This window comes from Balearica regulorum, chromosome 6, assembly GCF_011004875.1.
Source record: "Balearica regulorum gibbericeps isolate bBalReg1 chromosome 6, bBalReg1.pri, whole genome shotgun sequence".
Lineage (NCBI taxonomy): Eukaryota > Metazoa > Chordata > Aves > Gruiformes > Gruidae > Balearica > Balearica regulorum.
In genome coordinates, this window is record NC_046189.1 from 19,171,327 (window position 1) to 19,190,187 (window position 18,861).

An 18,861-nucleotide genomic window follows, 5' to 3' on the forward strand; every position below is an offset into this window, starting at 1 on the left:
AAATAGTTTACTTTTAACGTAATAGAGGTTATTTTGGCCTAGGCTGTACACCTAAGTACTCAGATGGGAGATGATGATTATTAGCAATGTTTTAAATCTAAGTGGGATAGAAAAACATTGAAGGAGAAGATGCAGTTACTGAAAGTTTTATGTGGGTAAAATAAAATTAAAATAAGAATATCTTGAAATAATAGGTTGTGATGAATTAGTTTGGGGCAGCTTTCTGGGAGGAGTGGGGAAGGTGTATTTTACTGAGATACTTGTTTCTGTAGTAATAAAATTCCAAACAGAAACATTATTGGCACTTACACTGGTTTGCATTAACAGTGTAAATAAATTGATGTTGCTTATTAGGGTCTAATACTCCATTTCATCTACTTCTGCTCTTGCAATATTAATTTAAAGCTAAAAAGAAAACAGTTGTCATAACATCTGGCTTGAAGACAAAGAACTTCTGCCCCTTGCTTCTGGTGGTGCAGAAGGCACAGGGCCTGTAGACTGTGAAAGGTGAAGCTGTTGAGCATCTTGCAGGATGTAGTGATACAGCTTGTTTTACAAATGCTCCTCCAGTCCAGCAAGACAAAAGATGAGTCTTTTCTAGGTTCGATGGTATCTTTTTGTATTGGGTCTGGCTGAGATGGAGTTAATTCTCCCCACAGCAACCCTCATGGTGCTGTGCTGTGTATTGGTAGCTAGCAAACTGTTGATAACACACCAGTGTTTTGGCTACTACTGAGCAGTGCCAGCACACATCAAGGCTTTCCAACATTTCTTTTTCCCCAGCAGTAGGCTGGGGGTGGGCAAGATCTTGGGAGGGGACACAGCTAGGACAGCTGACCCAAACTGACCAAAGGGATATTCCATACCATATGACGTCTGCTCAGCAATAAGAAACTGAGAATAGGGGGAGGAACAGGGCAGGGGCATTCGTTGTTTGGGGTTTTTTTATTACAGTATTTGTCTTCCGGAGTAAGGGGCATGCATACTGAAGCCCTGCTTCCCAGGAAGTGGCCGGACATTGCCTGCTGATGGGAAGTAGAGAATAATCTTTGCTTTTTGCTTTGTTTCTACACGCAGCTTTTTGCTTTAGCTACGTTAAACTGCCTTTATCTTGACCCACGAGTTTGGGGTTGTTTTTCCATCTTCCTTTCTCCTCTCCCTGCCTTACTGAAGAGAGGAGTGATAGAGCGGCTCTGGTGGGCACCTGGGCCTCAGCCAGGGTCAACCCACCACACTCTTTCAAACTGAAAACCTCTTTGGAAGCAATAAAATCTATGTTTATACCCAGCAGAAAAGAGAATGGATACCTGTTGGTGATTCGTTTGGGAAACAAACGGTATCAGAGCTGTTATCACTGATTTATTTTGAGGAAATTCAGTATTTGGCAAAACACCTCAGAATCTGAAACTGCAGCATGTTGCAGCCATTTCATTATGGCTGAATGAAACTAGCTGAGCGACTTGTATATTAAGGGTGGTGGTCTAGGTGGCTGCTTTCCATCTCACAGCAAGTAATGCTCTGTTGTCTTGCTGTTGGCCTTTAACCTATATGAATGAGAGTCTTTGCTCTCACCTTAGGTGAAAGTTCTCTGTGACCTGCAGCAGTGTGTCTTCCACAAGTGGGAAGTTTACCACTAGGATTTCTTTTTCTCTCTACTAGGAAGTGTAGCAGGAGTCTGTGTTTCCATTGACTGGAGACAGAGTTTTGCTCAGCATGCATTTTTCCTCTCCCTGGAATTACATATGCAGAGTATACCCACTAGCCAATATTCCCACTGAGTGTGTTGCTGACATTGTAGCATCTCTAAAAGACTAGGTAATTTCTGTGATCTTTGTGTTCAGCCTGACTGTGAGAAGTTTGCTGTGAGTTTATGGAATTTTTACTTGTAATTTATAGCATTTTTTGAGACCATCATTTGTGTTTGTGTCACTACACTGCCAGACAGCAAAGGTAACTCTGTCTGCAGCTTACATAATCCCAGTAGGAATTTCAGAATGTCATCTCCATGGCCAGAAACCGAGCTTGTCAGTAGGGTGGTATGTATGGGCAAAACCTTTCCAAGTTCAATGGAAGACTTTGATTGACTTCAGGGTCTCTAATTTCACCCTTTTCTAGCTGTGTGAATCAATTTGATCTTTCCATACTTAAATGGCTTAAATGCCACTCTGTCCTGCAAGCAGTCATGTTAATTTTAAGATCACTTCTGTATGATTTTTGCTTTTCCTTCTTTACCTTTGTCTCAGCCTTTAGAAGGTGTGGGAGGAAAGAAAACTTGGTCAGCTATTAGTTTTATATAAAGAAACAGATGCCGAACAGGTTTCACAGCATTTTACAAAGTTAACTCAGAAATGCTGAAGACGTGCTCTAATCCTGCAATAAATAACATAATGACAAAACATAAAATGGAATATCCATGTTTTCAGACATGCTTGGGAAAACGAGTGGAAAATGTTGAGTAAAATTTAGATGCTTGAGGGTACCCATTGACTCTTGACATAAATATTTGGTTCCCTCTGTATTTGTGTATCTACTCAATCTATCTCTCACTGTGTATGTTTGTTGCTTGATTTGTCTGTCTTTGACAGTCTGTCAGTTGTGATTAGGATAAATTAGAAACTACCTATGAAATGTGATTGCGTCATAAAATCCCAATTCATTGAGACCTAAATGTCTTGCGGAAACATTGGGTAGGATCAGCCACTGTCAAGACTGAGACCCGGGTTGTTTCCTGGCTTGTAGTTACTGGTTCTTCTGCTGGGGGCAGGCAATTCAGTAATACAGACGACAGCATGCCCAGCTCTGGCAGACGTCTTCTTCCTGCGTTTGTGTCCGTGTGCCTGGGAATCCTGAAAAACCCAGTGCATCCAGTTGTGAAGAGCAGTTTAGTGAAACAGGATCATAACCCTTTCTGTGACAAGGTATGAGGTGTCTGTAATGAAATATTTCTAGTCTTCATTCTGCAATGGAAAAAAAAAAAGCTTTTTGTGCTTTGTCCTGAGGACCTAAACTAGCCAACTCCTCAAATCATCGTGGAACAATTTGAATGCTGCACTTGATTCCACCAGCTATTGTAGCTGATGTCTAAAATCTCGATGGTATGTTCATACCAGCCATTGATGAAGTTATTTTGAATTGAGTTCCAATTGTAGTTCTGTTTTGTCTAATATTTTAGTGTGGTGTTTCCAAATTAGGTGAAGGCACTGCATCCTCAGAATTCAAGAAGGAAGATATCCTGATGTTTGTTGTTTGATTTATTTATTTTATATTACAGTTTATTTAATCAACTTCAACATCAGGTATCTGCTGTATTGGTAAAATTTCTAGCATAGTTAAATTGGAAGTTAGAAAAGATGCTAAAAAAACACTTTGGCTACAAAGCAAGCTAGGTGAGAGATAAAGATAGAACTCAGAATCCTTATTATGACTGCCCAGACATTGTATTTGTGAATACATCATCCTCTATGTCGCAAATCTGATAGAGATTAAGGAACCCTAGCTCAACTTTGTAAAGTGGGTATTTATCTTCTTCTGGAATTCTTAAAGATGATCACCTCACAGACGGCTGTGTTATAGGGGGAAAACAACAACATTATCTCTTGTTCTGTCTCTGTCCTCATTGCTTATTCCCTTCTAGACTGTACTTACAGCGGGTATCTTCCAGAGATGCTCAGATTGTCTGTCTTTGCTCTGCAGTGAAGATTTCCACTTGTTAAACAGCTTAATCTTTCTAGAAGACAAAGAATAAACTGTTAACACCACAAATCATAACTCCTTTGTAGGCAGACAGAATTCACAGTTATAAAAACATGTTTTTGTGAAATCTGGAACAGATTGGACAATCACACTATGCTACAGCCTTCAACTACAGCCAAAATGCACAGAATGCGAATGCAGTTGGTGCATGAAGGTTCTTTTATGGAGTGTTCTACTCCTAACACAGCTCTTCTGCATTTCACTTTTTAAGTTACTCTAAGGGATGCCTTAAGTCATCATAAAATGGGTAGATCTGGGGAGACATCTGGGTAATTGTTTGCAAAGAGCTTCTCCCCAGTTATATATCTCTGTTATTGTATTAGCAAGTTCTCTGACTATGAACACACTGGGTCAGATCAAAGGACCAGTTCATAGTCTAGTCCAGTATCTACTCTTTGGTAGCTACTAGTAGCAGACATTTAAAGAAAAGTATAAGAACAAGATGAACATGTAGCAGTAGTTCTCTGGTGTGCTCTTCCAGCCTCTGAAAATTTGCTGTTCATGGACTTCTGAGCAGAATTGTTATCTTTGCTATTTTTTCAGGCTTTTGATGGAGAGCTTTTTGATTTTTGTCTAGTGGCTTTCTGAGCACATTTTGGAACCCTCATAGACTGCTGTCTGTGTGAGTTTCATGCCTTAACCAGGTTTTATGGGAAACAGCATCCCTTTTTTGAAGATTCCATTTTGCAATTTTATTTGATGCTCTCTAGTTTTTGTATTTGAGAAACAGTGAACAGAATTGATCTCCGTTTACCTTTTCCATGCCGCCTACGTCTCCCTTACTGTTTTCTTCACAGGTTGATGAGTCCTAGGCTATACATTCAGGTTTTGTAGTGAAGCTGTTCCATACCCCTCATCATCTCCATCATCTTTCTCGGCGCCTTTCTATTACTCTGTGATGATCTTTTGGAGAGGAGGGGTCCAGGACTGCACATCCTGTTCAGGATTAAGTGGACCGTGGAGTTTTCTTTCTTTGTTCTCTAAACCTTTCTAAATGAATTTCTGACCATTGTGGAGCGTTAGGCTCTGATGTTTTTATAGAACTAGCTTTAGTAATCTAGAGATCTTGTTCCTGAGCTGCAATAGCTACAGATATAGCCTAACATTGATTAAATGACCAAATATAGGACAGGACAAATAATAGCTTTTGCAGGCTTAACCTAGGCAATCAAATATTCTTAGTGCAATGCTATAGAATAGTTAACTGAGTTCAAAGTGAAGATTTTGAATATTTCTTCCTTAATAAGGTAGAAAAAGTGATTCTTACCCAAAAAAACTTTTCAGTCATTAAGGTTGCCAGTGAGTTACTGTAAAATCTGCTTTCCATTTATATAAGAAGCTGCATTTTGATCATCTTCTGATGAGCTATTTTTGTCTACTTTCATCCATTATTGTGCAATTAATTTGCATCATGAGTTTTTATTTAAGATAGGCTACCTTTTAAATCTAAATTTGAAACAAAAGGAGTTTTGTTTTCAGAAAACAAATTTCTCAGAATTTGTAACAGAGGTAGAAGTATGTTCTTAGGGAAAAAGAAAAAGATAATTTAAATGTTGTTTTTAAGTGTGTGAGTTTGGCTTAACATTCAGAGCTATCCTTCAAATAAAATTGATGTTCAGAGCCTGAGAAGGCCTGTTAAATTGTATCAGTTCAGACACCGGATAAAAGAGAATGAAGCATAAACACAAATGAGAGCAGCAAATCAGCACCCTACTATATTTAATGTCTATACTTAATCATGGATGTTTCTCATAGCTTATTTAAAAAAAAAAAAAAGGCACACAGCAGAATTCATCAATGTTTACTAATTAATTAATCAGAGAATGCCAGTGAAAATTTTTTGCAACCCTGAGGTTTAAAAAAAATTACAAGAGAAAATTATTGTAGGTATATATGTGTGTCCATACATATCAGCGAGTCTCCGTGACAATAAAAATATATCAAATACATTGTAATGTTAATTAAATGTTCCAAATGGATGAGAAGAACTGAAAATTCCTAATTAACTCCTGGAGGTATTAGATCTGCTTTTAAATTTGGCAAAAGAGTAGTACAGTGCTTAATGCTAGGACCTATAGCAAATGACAGTAACCATAAGACATGGTTTGCAGTGTAGCCTTTTATGGTCGAGAGCTTGTTTAATAATTAGGATGAGGATAAAGAGGAAATGGGTAGAGATTGTACTAGTGGTAGGCGTTGAAGTGTGATGGTACTGCATGTTCTTTTGAGCAGATATCTGCTGTAGCACGTTTAGTTGGTTACCATGGTTTCCCTTCCTGCAAATTCTATTGTTGTGATACTGAGAATGAATCGAAATAAGGTTCTGCAGCATGATTAAAAAAAAAAAAAGGTAATAATGTTAGCTGTGATTATGAGTCATGTTTTCTTTATGTTTGGGGGCTAGGGCACATTCAAGATCATGTGGCATCAGGAGAGAATTCTTGAGGCAAAATAAATGTCAGAAATTAGTAATCCTTAGTTTAGTCGACTAAATACATGTGTTGTGCAAGAAATTGATACACATGTTCTCTCCTTTAATTATGAAATTGCAGTAAGAAACTAGCCACTGATATTTTAAAAGGTGACATAATTGGTAGGCTATTAGAGCATAATGCTGCAAATGAACCTTTTTAATTTCAGAGGACAGTTGCTTTGGTAGCCCTATTTTCAGTGGGCTCTTTTGGGGCACATGCGTAGTGCCCTTCCAGAACATGCATTGATTGCTGTGGGATTACTTACACATGTAAAATTCAACAAAATTAAAAAAACTTACACATGTAAATTTCTGCAAAAGGCTTCTTGAATTCAGAGGTTAAAACTGTGTGTCTGTATTCTGCTGGAAAGCCTCATTGTACAGGCTGGGACATGGGAGAGGAATTGGGGAAAGAAGAGTTGTTTGAAACCACTTTTGATGTGATAATAGCTTGATTAAGTTTTTTTTTAATTACAAATATATCAAAATTTGATCATAGTTTATCCTGAATCCACAGCTGATATATAAGCAGTCAGAAGGAGCCCAGCAAAACAGTAGTTGACTGCATCCCTTCACTTTGCTGTGGTAACAATATTCTGACATCATGTATGTTAGTTGGTAGGAAAAAATTATAAAGACCATTTTAAAGAATAAACTTTGCATATCTTTCTAGCTGTCTGTTTTTTTACCTGATTTGCACATGCAGTGTTTGGCAGTAGCAAGGACTGAATTCAGTTTCTAGAAACCTTTCTAAAATATTTATACAGTAGTCCTTGGTCACTAGCTGAAAAACCTGGGAAACTATACATACGTATGTGTATACGCACACACACCAACTTTGAAGCTTAGCTGGGTTGAATAGCATTACTCCAAAATGTGATCAAACCTAGCTGTGGGATAAATATGTTTCAGCCTGACTTGCTTTGATCAGTTTTCTTTATTCTGCATGAAATGGCAAGAGTGCTCCTTCCTCCGTGGCCGGCTGAAGCCCTCGAGGAGGGACGGCTCCTTCTCCCCCAGGCTTAGCCTGTCACATTGCCATAGGCACAGAATTCAGGCGAGTTTCAAAAATTGGCCACTCAGGTATCTGCGGCTTCTTTTTAGATGAAAGAAACAGTTCATGCTTAAAGCTGTTGTAACAGGCTAATACAACAGGTATGCCAGCTAATATGCTGGGCTTCCCCCCCCCCCCCCCTTGTGAAGAGCCAAATATTTCTTTTATGAAGGCTTAAATTCTGCTGAAACTAAAGCTGTCGTTCTGTTAGTTGGGTCCATCACATGAGCTAGTGCTAGCCCCAGGGGAAAATGTGCTGATAAATTTTGGAGCTTGTTTTTCTGTTGTAAAGTAAAAAAATTACACCTCTATTTAAATGATCTTCCATGTAAAAGAAGTTTCTTTTCCTATATAAAATTTCATGCTAAATAATATGCTCTGTTACTTTGTCAATAACGTGGAAGTTTCAGCTACCAGTAAACAGCATAGGTGTCATGCGTGTCATCTGCCTTATGTAAGTGCACCTGGGCACTACTGAGATGGCTTCACTTAAGTATTTAGAATAATAATAAATAGCTACTAACCTTAATGAGTAATTAACTGGCTACCTAGGCCCTCCTACAGACTAGAATGCTTTTTTCCTTATGGTTCACGTCGTCTTGCTGTGTTCCTGTTCTCCTTCCCTCCTCTTCCCATCTGTTGTTGTTGTCAGCTCTGTTTTCTTTTGACTAGAGCGTAATTTATCTTTGGCAATTCAGTTTGCTGCAGTCCTTCTCCTGCTCGTGTAAGTTCAGCGCTTCTCAGAGGAAAATTCTCTGCTCTGGTGGTGGCGTGAACTTTTTGGAAACTTGTCCAAGAGCTGTCTGCACTCAGTGCATGTAGCTCATGTTCATTTTATGCCACATCCTTCACCTCTAAACTATAGCTCCTGCTGCGCTACAAAGATCTACTGTAATCTGGTGCACAGTAGAGGCATTGGGCTTGTGGTGAGGCACTGTGGTGGAGCTCAGAAGATCTGGGCTCGCTTCTTGGCTTCACGTATGACTTGGCTTGAGGCTTTTAAGTTTTCCATGCCTCATTTCTCTGTTAGAGAGGATATTTTCTTTCCCATATTGCCTCACATGCTTGTTCAGTACAAAAGTTTAGGATCTCTTAAAAATGGCTGAGACAAATTGAAAGTCGTACCCCATCTCTCAGGAGTACCCCCAGTCACAGCTCCTGAACAGGAATCTGTGTTGTACTGTGCTTTTTTATGGTGTAGAATGTCTGCCTGGTTTGAAGCTTCTAGACACTGTTGGAGTTGAAGTAGTAAAAAGTCAAATTATGATGCAATCAGTTGATAATTAAATTGTGTGTACGTAGCATACATTGCACTCTCCTCCCCTGTTCCCTCCGCTGGCAAAAGGACGCATAGCTTTTCTGTCTTCTACAGGTTCTACTGGAATGCCTTTTTGTTCTATTGCTTTTAGAAAATGCTAGTTAGAAATACATCTTCACATTAGTCCTTTTGGTTGGCCTCTTCTTTTGTATGCTTTTGAAATACATATAATTTATAAATTTTTGTGTTTGGAGAAGCAACTTTTTTCCTGTGCTTCATCAATAAGCAAAGCAGTCCTTCAGCTGTAGGTACTACGGATGCTTTATAAATATGTTTTCAAAATAACACACAATAGCCTCATATTGTTGTTTAATCTCATAATTGTTTTCATCAAAAAATTTATGAATTATTCAAATACTAAACCAACTGACAGCAGTAAATGTTATCTGGCCCAGTTTTCCTCTTCCTTCTCCGTCTTTTATACTTGATGTAGCTCAGCTGAGTTAAGTATAGTTCCTCCTGATTTGATAGGTGCTAGGAAGACAATCCAGCTTTTGTTTTTTCTTTTATAACTTGAGATGAGTAAATAAACTCTAACAGTTTCAGTAATACATTGAGATCTGCCCCAGGTACTGCTGCACTTGCACCAAGAAAGCAATTATATTTTAGAAAAACAGAATATAGTAATAGAAAAGCTATCGATCTTTATTGATGAGCCATTAGTAGCCCCTCAAAAAATCTTGACAGTGCATATTGCGTATGCAGGAACCATTTCATTCTGCATTTTTATGCTTGTTTATTGTTAAGGAATGCAGCTTTGAGGAAAAACACTTTTAGAGAGTAAGATGAGTATATTGGTTAATCTCACTGCAAAAAAGTGGTGAGTGATTACTAGAAGATCAGAGGTAGAATACATTGAGAAAACAACTTAAGTAAGTAGTAAATTGTGTAATAGCTTTAAGTAAGTTAAGTAAACTTGCATTGTAAGGTTGGGGTTAACAGTGGCTTAAGGCAAATCAGATTTGACAAAATCTGTCTGGAACAGAAACCTTACTGTAGTTATTTTTAATCTAAGGGAAATTTTTAAAATATTTTTTTTTTAATATAAACTTTGAGACCTTGAACAACAACCTGTAGAATGTACATTAAAAGACAAAAAACCCAAACAGGAACAACAATAAAAATGTTTTTCCACACTGCTCTCCAAAAACCCTTTTTGTACTTGCAAAGCTATTTTATGATAAGAGCATTTTCTTTGAGTTTTCACTTGATGTCTTCCACTCAGGCTTCCTTGATATACTGAATTAAAATATCAGTATGGCCTTAGTAAGATAAAATAAGAGCAAGTTGCTTTTAGTGTGAGAAAACCTGCAGAAGCAAAAAAGAAATGTGACAGTCATGAATAACTTAAACCCTTGTAGGAAAAGCCGCTGTTAAGTGAAAGAAAAATGAACATGTGTGAGCATTACGGTAAGGCAGTTCTCTCTCCGTAGTATGCATGATTGCAGTGGAATTTCTGTTACAGATCTGATGTTGTTCTACTTCTAAATTTACCAGAAAAACAATGTCATGTATGACCTAAAATGAAAATGTTATACGTAGAGTAAAATTTGCATGCGCATTTTGAAGTTTGCTGAGCAGGCACTGATGAGGGTTGATACCTTAGCTTAGAGGAATTAAAACACTGTTCTGCTTTAAAGTAATACCAAAGCTGTCAGTAGCATGAAGTTGCACTGTAAAATTAACTCTTGGAGAACACTTCTTCAAAACTTTTGGTAAAGAAACATAACTATTTGCTTAATATGAAACTCTGAAAGTTACTAATGTTCCTGCTAGTAACATTTCCAGAAGGTGTTTATTCCAGGCATGTTGATATAGATTTCAAAATACTGCTCTCATTTAAAGAGAAAATATCAGGCTTTTACTGCTTTCCCATGTGTATATAGACTTCACATGTGTTTTAATCACTAACCACAGTGAGACTTTTCCCAGGAAGCATGGAGGTTTCATCAGGTAGAAAAATCAGTAAAATATTGCCCAAAACATTAGTATTGATTCTGATTCAATCATCAAATCAATTCCAGGGACTTATATCAAGTTTAAATGGAATTGGGCATGCAAGCATGGTACTAAGAAAACGTAATACATTTGCACAAGAGCTTTTCAGAACCAAATGATCTATCACTGATCAAGAACATGAAGAGTGATCTTAAGTGTTAAGTGATCTTACCGCATATTAATAGCAGCTGACAGTTGTTCAGAGTTTGAGATGGTGAAAATCGGCTGTTAAAAGTAAAAGAAGACATTGAGACAAAAGAAGATTTTTCTTACAATTTTGTTAGATTTATTTGTGAAACACACCATTACATGTACCAAGGGCTGATAACACTTTCAGTCTTCGTTGTTTCCAGCAGCTGTTCCCTACTGCGGATGCCCCAGAGCAGCTGTCTCTCACTTGTGTTGTCCCTGACAGGGCTTGTGCTCCACAGGAAAGTGGTCCTCGCTGCCTGCTGTTTGCAGCACACTCTTTGTGCAATATTCTTTCCCTCTTGGACAAGGAAGTCTGGGCAGTGATGCAGGTAAACAGTCTTCAGTCTCAATTGAGAGAGACTGCTGGGAGGCTGTTGTCGATACAGCACCAGCTCTGATTTTTTTTCACTTAATCCCGATTAGAGAGAGTGAGTTGAAGGTTGTGTCTGCATTGGCATGGGGTAGACAAGTTCCAGTTCCAGCTCTGGGATCTGTTTTCTTTTCTGAAGGATGCCACGTTTGTTCCCATGATAAACTAAACTATCATGTATTCAGCCACTGCATGGGTCTGATCAAGTTTTAGGGATAACTTTATACCCAGTTAATCTTCATCGAGCAACAGTCAGCCAGCCAGCCAATGCTGCCCTTCCAAATGGCACGGGAAATCTATAGTGACTGTACTCTGCCACCTTTCCCCCATATCAGACAATGAGGATTTTTTGTCTCCACTTGTATAAAATGCACCTTTACTTTCAATCTCTGATGCATTTGATTTCATTTATGAGTATTGTTTTCTTGTAAACAAGTTTTGGAGATGATGCTATTTGTCAGGCAGGTACTCTGGGAAGATGGCAAGTTCCACAATTCCCTGGCCATCCTCAGAAATGTTATTACCAATAAATAATTAAAAAAACCCAAACCACCAAACCAAAATGAGCTGCTCTCAGGAATTGGAGACTTTAACAGATAACTATGTAGACGAGGTTTTGGCAGCATGCATGACTTGTGTTTCTTCGACAAGGAAATGGGCAAAAGAAGAATAATTTGTTTTCTTTCACGTGAACATCATTAGGAAACATTTCTGATTGCAAAATTGCTTATATTTCTGTAGCTTTTTATAAAGTGTCAAGACTCTAGTCTTAAGCGTTGGTTGAGAGTTTTCAGAAGTTAGAGCTGAAATTCTGGCACATAATTTTAAGTGAGACTTCTACCTTCTGGCTGCAAAACAGGAAGATTACGTCCAAGTGACCTTCAGGCACAGGTACAGAACTTAAGATTTCCCAGCTCAGTGTATGAAGATGCTTGAAGGTAATGAGGACATGAGTAGCCCCAAGGGGTGTTAACTTTGTGCTCTGTTTGCAGCCACACATTTTAAATAATGCCTTTGTCTAGATCCTCTTCTCGTCATAAAATAGCCTGTGAAAGAGGTGAATAGCTACTGTACAATTCTGTATGTGGACTGTAAAATCCGTCGTCTTAGATGGTAAGAAAGTGCAGATGGCTCTCGGTCCTTCACTTCTTCCTTTTGTTTCATCAGTGAATGCTGCATACAGAGTAGGTGGCTGAGTCTGAAGCCTGTCTCTCTCCTGCTATGATACCTAATTCAGCTCCTCAGTCCTTTATTACTAGCCACATTTGCTCTGCCATTTAGTCCGTTTTCCCACGTTGTTATCCACTCTGCCCCACTGGCAACCAAAGGGACTAGACAGAGCGATTGCTTTTCAGACAACTTGGAAGAAAAAAAGTCTTTTATCTGTAGTCCTGCTGCTTGCAAACAAATGCACAATGGACACAATGAGACTGTTTGATATGTCAGAGGTCTATTTCTTTTTCTTGGAAAAACATCTAATGTTCCCCTGTTTAAACCAAAAGAGAACATACATTATCCGTGTCCTGCTTTCTATTTCTTTAAAAAAAAAAAACAAAAACAGCTGGTACTACTGCTTGCCTTTAGGAAGAGAGCATCAGGAAGTTGAAATATCAAATCTTGGCTCTACATGGTTGCCATGGTGATGTATAATTAACTAGGCTGCAATAATTTTATAGAAAGTAAACATAAGGAAATATTCTTGCTAATGGAAAAAATTAAACCTTAGTATTAAGTAAGACTGCAAGGACTGAAGATTACATTTTAATTGATCATTTGCAATTGGACTTGTATGTTTGCATTTGTATTGCAATTTGATCAAAATAGTTTCATCGTGTGGTCAGAAAGAAATTTAAATGAGTTTGAAAGAAATAAGACAGGATTCTGAGACACGTTATTGATGGTACAGTCTTTGTAAGAGATTGGTGTTTCATTGATTTGTGGGGATTTGGTTGTGAGGTTTTTTCCCTCCTTGTTGCTAATAGGATTCTGTTTAAAAACCAATACATTTCCCCACAACATATCCAATAAGCAATGAATAGAGAGAAGAAAGTTTGATTTGGAACAAATGGGAAATCAGATAAAGACAAACCATTCAATATTCACCTCTTGCAGCTGATAGGCAAGCACCTTATCCAAGTGGTTATGAGACTGATGCAGAGTAATTTGTTTGTCTAAATACCTTTCTTTAAGTGGTAATTGGTAAATGATCCTTATGTATTTTAAACCAAGATAGTTGAATGTACCTCTGGAAGGCCACACATGCCAAAACAAATTGATGTGCAGTTCCCCAGATCCATACAGCAGGACGTTTCATTCTGTGAGGTTTACGAGAGAGATGAGTTTAGGCGTGGGGTGCTATTGAAGAATTAAAACTATAGAACATTGTCTCTGAGATACTTGTGTGCTGAAATGTGGGTCAGGATAAAGATTATGTACTGTTGAGAATCGTATTCCTTGTAGTATCCCTCAAAGACACACTTTATGTGCAGCAGCCTGAACAGATGTACAGTGTAGGGACCGCTCCGTAAAACATAGCTGGGGTAGAAGCATGCACCTACTCGCCCCCCATGGGAATAGGATTAATCCTTTAAGAACTTTTGTTTGTTCTCTGTATTTGGCCATCTTGCTCTTCAGAACTTTGTTTTAGACTCTGAAGGATGTTACTAAAATCAAGACACCATGTGTACTTACGCCCTGAGAAGCTTTACTGTGCCTTATCTTCTCTTGATAAGATTAGTGTAATACTGTCTCTTCTAGAAAGCTAAGAGTGATAAGTGACCTTCAGCTTGTATAAAACTCTGCTATAAGTACTGTCAGAGCATGTGTTACTGATTAGAGCAGCAGTTCACCTGCTACATCTCTTAATAAAAATAATCCTATTGCATATTGTCTTTTAAGGCCCGTTATTCGTCACCTTCAAACTTACTTGGTTCTCCTGTCAAAATTTAACATCACAGTGCTTGTATGTGCACCATGTGCATTATTCCCACTGCCCTGAGCAGAAGACAGTGAAGGTTGCTCGCTTTGGCACTGCAAAGTGCTGAGCACTCTTGGCTTGTGTTGACTTCTCTGACGGTGGAGGGTATGCAAGGATTATGGCTCATAGTCAAAGCTTGTTTGCCATGTACTACGCTGAATAGAAAGATGCTGTGAAGAATGAGCCCGAACATGTTCCTACCTGTTCTACTGTAACTTAGCACGTTATCTTTCTACTTTCTGAATGGCTTGTGTTCGCTTAGGATTGCATCTTGTGATGAAATTAGCATTGGGTAGAAATACACTTCTTTCTGTCATCTTGTAATTTCTTGTTTTTCAGTTTGATTCAGTGAAACTGAACTTTTAGTTTGTGTGGCATAAAAATATGCATAGACATACCAATTCATTTCCAGTAAAACGCCCAGGTAGTTCTGACACATCGTGTCCTCTTTTCTTACTGAGCAGGACGTGGATTCCTGCAGGCTCCCTCATGTTTGAGCACTGTGTAAAAATAGCAGCTTCTGAAGTTACAGTCACTGTCAGATTATTGACAGAGGGATGGGAAGGTGTGGAATCTTGATTCAGAATACAAGGAAAAAAACCATACATCACAGAACAAGTGGTTTTGCCCATATTTGCAAGAAGAGTGCACTATTTCACCTGAGAGAAGGTCTAAAATTATGCTTTCCCCTGTTTGGTGAGGCCCCATTGAGAAGGAGCCACTTTAGCAAAGCACCAGTGTTTAGTTTGTTCCTTAGCATCTCCTATGAAGCATTTGATTGTAAAATGAAAGCAATCCATCCTTTCAAATTTAGTTTTTAATATTTATTTGGCAGATCTGACCTCACAAGGGGGCCCAATACCCCAAGCAGCCACCCTTGCTGCTGTCTGACCAAGGAATAACACTGGAGTGAGCTGTGAAAGCAGCTTCTTGCTTCCGTCTTCTCCGCAGGATGTGCGTTAGTTGTTGCCAAGTGCAAACACTGGTGTGTTTTCACACATTTAGATTCCTTTTAGGCAGCAAATTGTTGCAGATGCAAAGTACAGTTTTTGAAAATATGCTAATATTCAGGTAAAATTGGCATTCTTATGGTTGCTAAGAGCCTGTATCGAAATCCTATTCCACCCCAACTGCAGAATTGCTAGCGTCAGATAGCTTATGCGTTATATATCCTGTATATTACAAAGATTTGCTTGAAGCTCAGGATTTAACAAGCATAACACAGAAGGACTTTTGTACAAAGCTTGAAGAGTTAGTCCTTGGCCTTTGGCCAGGAATAAAGAATGCTTGCCCTTGTGCCATTTTGTCCTGTGCCGCTCCAGTTCTGGCAGCGGTTCTGCTTCAGTGTAATTGTTGGCACTGAAGCTCAGCTGAACCCTGAATGGCCTCTTCCTGCAAGCAAGCAGGGGCGCAGAGGTCCGAGACAGCATCAAAACTTCATATTGATCAACTGTAATAGAGGACTCTATTATGAGAACTCTTCATATCAGAGCCAAGCAAATTGACTACGGCGATGCAGTAGTAAAGTACTAAAAAAAGCCATAAAGAGTGTGAAGTAATTTTCAGTTTTTCCATGGGATAATGGAGAGGCTAAAAGAATAAGAGAACAAACAGTTCCTGTTTTGGACAGTCGCTGTTTCGGCTATCTATCTGCAGTTGTTGTTGATCTCTCCTTCCTATCTGTGCTAAGTAGTAGTAGAGTTTTTCATTCTCGTCTGGATCAGAGACAGAGCATAGTCAACAGCTTTAAGTGATAAAGTGTTTTTTATTGTTTGCAAAGGCTTGCTTACTCTTCTTTATTCTGCTTACTGTTCTTTAAAAAAAAAACTTTCCCATTTCATTGAGGCAGATTTGGAAGTCAAACCAGAAACTTCAGACTCTACTACGATGGAAAGCACTTTGTTGGGGAGAAACGTTTTGAGTCCATCCATGACCTGGTGACAGATGGATTGATTACTCTTTATATTGAAACGAAGGCAGCTGAATACATTGCCAAGATGACAATAAATCCAATTTATGAACACATAGGATATACAACTTTAAACAGAGAGCCAGCACACAAAAAACATATGCCAGCCCTGAGAGATGAACATGATGGCAAAGAGTCTACAGGAGAGGATGAGGTAGCAGAAAAGAGGGTAAGCAATTGTTAACCCACACTCTTTTTTTCTGTTAGACTTTTTATTTTGTACTTTTAACCCTCTCCCTCTACTATAAAGTGCGAAAGGTATCTTGTAGATATTTAGTCTACATATTTATTTCTAGTATTGCATTAATAGTAATATTTAAACTGGTTATAGGGTTTTTTAATGGTAACTATTTCTTACTGCAAACTTCTATGATTTGGAGGTTAGTTATTTATCATTGTGAGGTTCCTTTCTTCAGGTTTTTTCAGTTATAGATGTTACCGTTAAGTCACTCCTTTATTTCAAATGGGCTAAGAATATTTCATCTTAAAATTGTTTACAGTGGCTAAGACAACTGCCCTTTGGTCAAAAATTATATTTCTTAATATATTCAGCATTCCCCAAACAAATGCATTCCATAATCTATTCAGCAGTCTGCATACAATGACAGTAAAGCTGTCCACATTATAAATAAGCCTGTTCATTAAGATGATAAAATGTTAAAACATTTCACTTGGCTAAGTTCAGTCTGTCAGAAGCTGACAGTGCTATTTTTGGCCTCAGCCAGACTTATGAAGAAGGATTGCTCTCTTCAGAGAGTTGCAGTATCAGCTGAGAACTAACTGTGTCCTGGATTATAAAAGAAAAACGAACAACAAAAAAGTCTTAGAACCGGTGAAAATAGAAAAATTAAAGGAGGTTGGGAATGTACCAGGCAGACAAAGCAGCTGCCTGAAACTTCATTTGTGTGACAGAGACTAAACTTAAAGAGGAAACATAATGTAAATTCCACCATGTTAAACGAAATACTTTGTTTATTGAAAAGCTGACATATGAAAGTCTTTCTAAAGTGTATTTTTACATATGTGTAGGTGTTAATGCATGTATAATAGTCTGATATGCTCCCCGATTTCACAACCTTCAGAATTACATTAGGAGTATCTAATACGCTCATAGTGCTTAGAAGAAATGCTATCCTTAGTTGGGATCATCTGTTTGTCTTTCCAATCAGAAATATGTCTGTGATTTCAGTTTTTCTTGAGGTGGAGGAAAGGTCTCGCTGACAATTTCCAACACAGGTGGCTATTACAGCGAAACTAAGCTCTGTGCAGAGTCCACAGAGAGAGGAGGCTCGTAGCTTTGGTCCTTCAAATACTTCTCTGTCAGAGTCTGTCATCCTACACTGAATTACTGAGAGATGAAGCACCCAGCTTAGCTCTAAGTATGAATCTTCGCTGCTATCAGATCATTTTGGCAAAAGAAGTACTGGTGGGCATCTTGATGCTAGCTGACCGTGTTAAATAGCCAGTTTCTTACCTGTTAGGTACCAGTAGTAGAGGGGTGAGTTACCAGCTCCAATTCCTGACAGCCACTGACTTGCAGTGTGCTGTTTCAAAAGGATTTTTTTGCATGTTATCATAAAGAGCTCATTACAATGCAAAGCCTGGGTAAAAATCTTCTGTAAGAGTTCTGGAAGTCACTGCTCTGGTTTTCTGTGGTGAAATTAACTCTTCCTGCATTTAGCAACTTTCAAGTGACAACTCTGTTCTGTCACAACATTTTTTAGACTGACAAAGTTTTCATAGTAAAGGGATTTCAATGATTATTAGTGAAGAACGCTGGTTTTTTTCCATAGATTACATGGTGTTATGTCAGACTTCTCAACAAGGTATGCCTATTGTTTTGAAACATTTTTCATGAAATAGCTCAAGAACTATTAACTATTTCTCACAGACTGAAATTTTAGGTGAAAAACCTTTAGACAGGTTAGTCATGTAATTGCAACATCTCACCCCATTTGTCTGGAAGTTATAGGCAACTAAAATGGCTTCATCTGCAACATAGTTCAACAGCAGTGGTATTTACTGGCCTGAAGCCCAATTTTTGAGCCTTTTCTCTTTATTTGTCTTGGAACCATGTTGATGTGGACACAGTGAGGCACACAGACATCACAGTTGTCATGATTTAACCCCAACCAGCAACTAAACCCCACACAGCCACTAGCTCACTCCCACCTCAGTGGGATGGGGGAGAGAATCAGAAGAGTAAAAGTGAGAAAACTCGTGGGCTAAGATAAAGACAGTTTAATAGGTAAAGCAAAAGCCACGCATGAGCAAAGGAAAACAAGGAATTCATTTCCCGCTTCCCATGGGCAGGCAGGTGTTCAGCTATCCCCAGGAAAGCAGAGCTCCATCATGCATAATGGTTGCTTGGGAAGACAAACACCATCACTCCGAACATCTCCCCTTCCTCTTCCTCCTTCCCCCAGCTTTATATGCTGAGCATGATGTCATATGGTATGGAATATCCCTTTGGTCAGTTGGGGTCAGCTGTCCCAGCTGTGTCCCCTCCCAGCTCCTTGTGCACCCCTAGCCTGCTTACTGGTGGGGTGGGGTGAGAAGCAGAAAAAGCCTTGGCATTGTGTAAATACTGTTCAGCAGGAACTAAAACATCCCTGTATTATCAATAGTTTTCATCACAAACCCAAAACGTAGCCCCATACTAGCTGCTGTGAAGAAAATTAACACCATCCCAGACAAAACCAGCAGAACAGTACAGTTAAATGTGGAGATTTCACACATTCTCATTTTCAAGTCATT

General features: G+C 38.7%; 1 protein-coding gene across 2 annotated transcripts in view; it reads left to right on the forward strand.

The window, feature by feature from the left end:
• The window catches only part of CHN1 (chimerin 1), a 104,672-nt gene that overhangs the window by 36,526 nt on the left and 49,285 nt on the right, over positions 1-18,861 (forward strand). For both annotated transcript variants that reach the window (XM_075756612.1, XM_075756611.1), the window contains exon 7: positions 15,985-16,273. In XM_075756612.1, the coding sequence (XP_075612727.1) occupies positions 15,985-16,273 (289 nt within the window). The remainder of the gene's footprint in view (positions 1-15,984; positions 16,274-18,861) is intronic.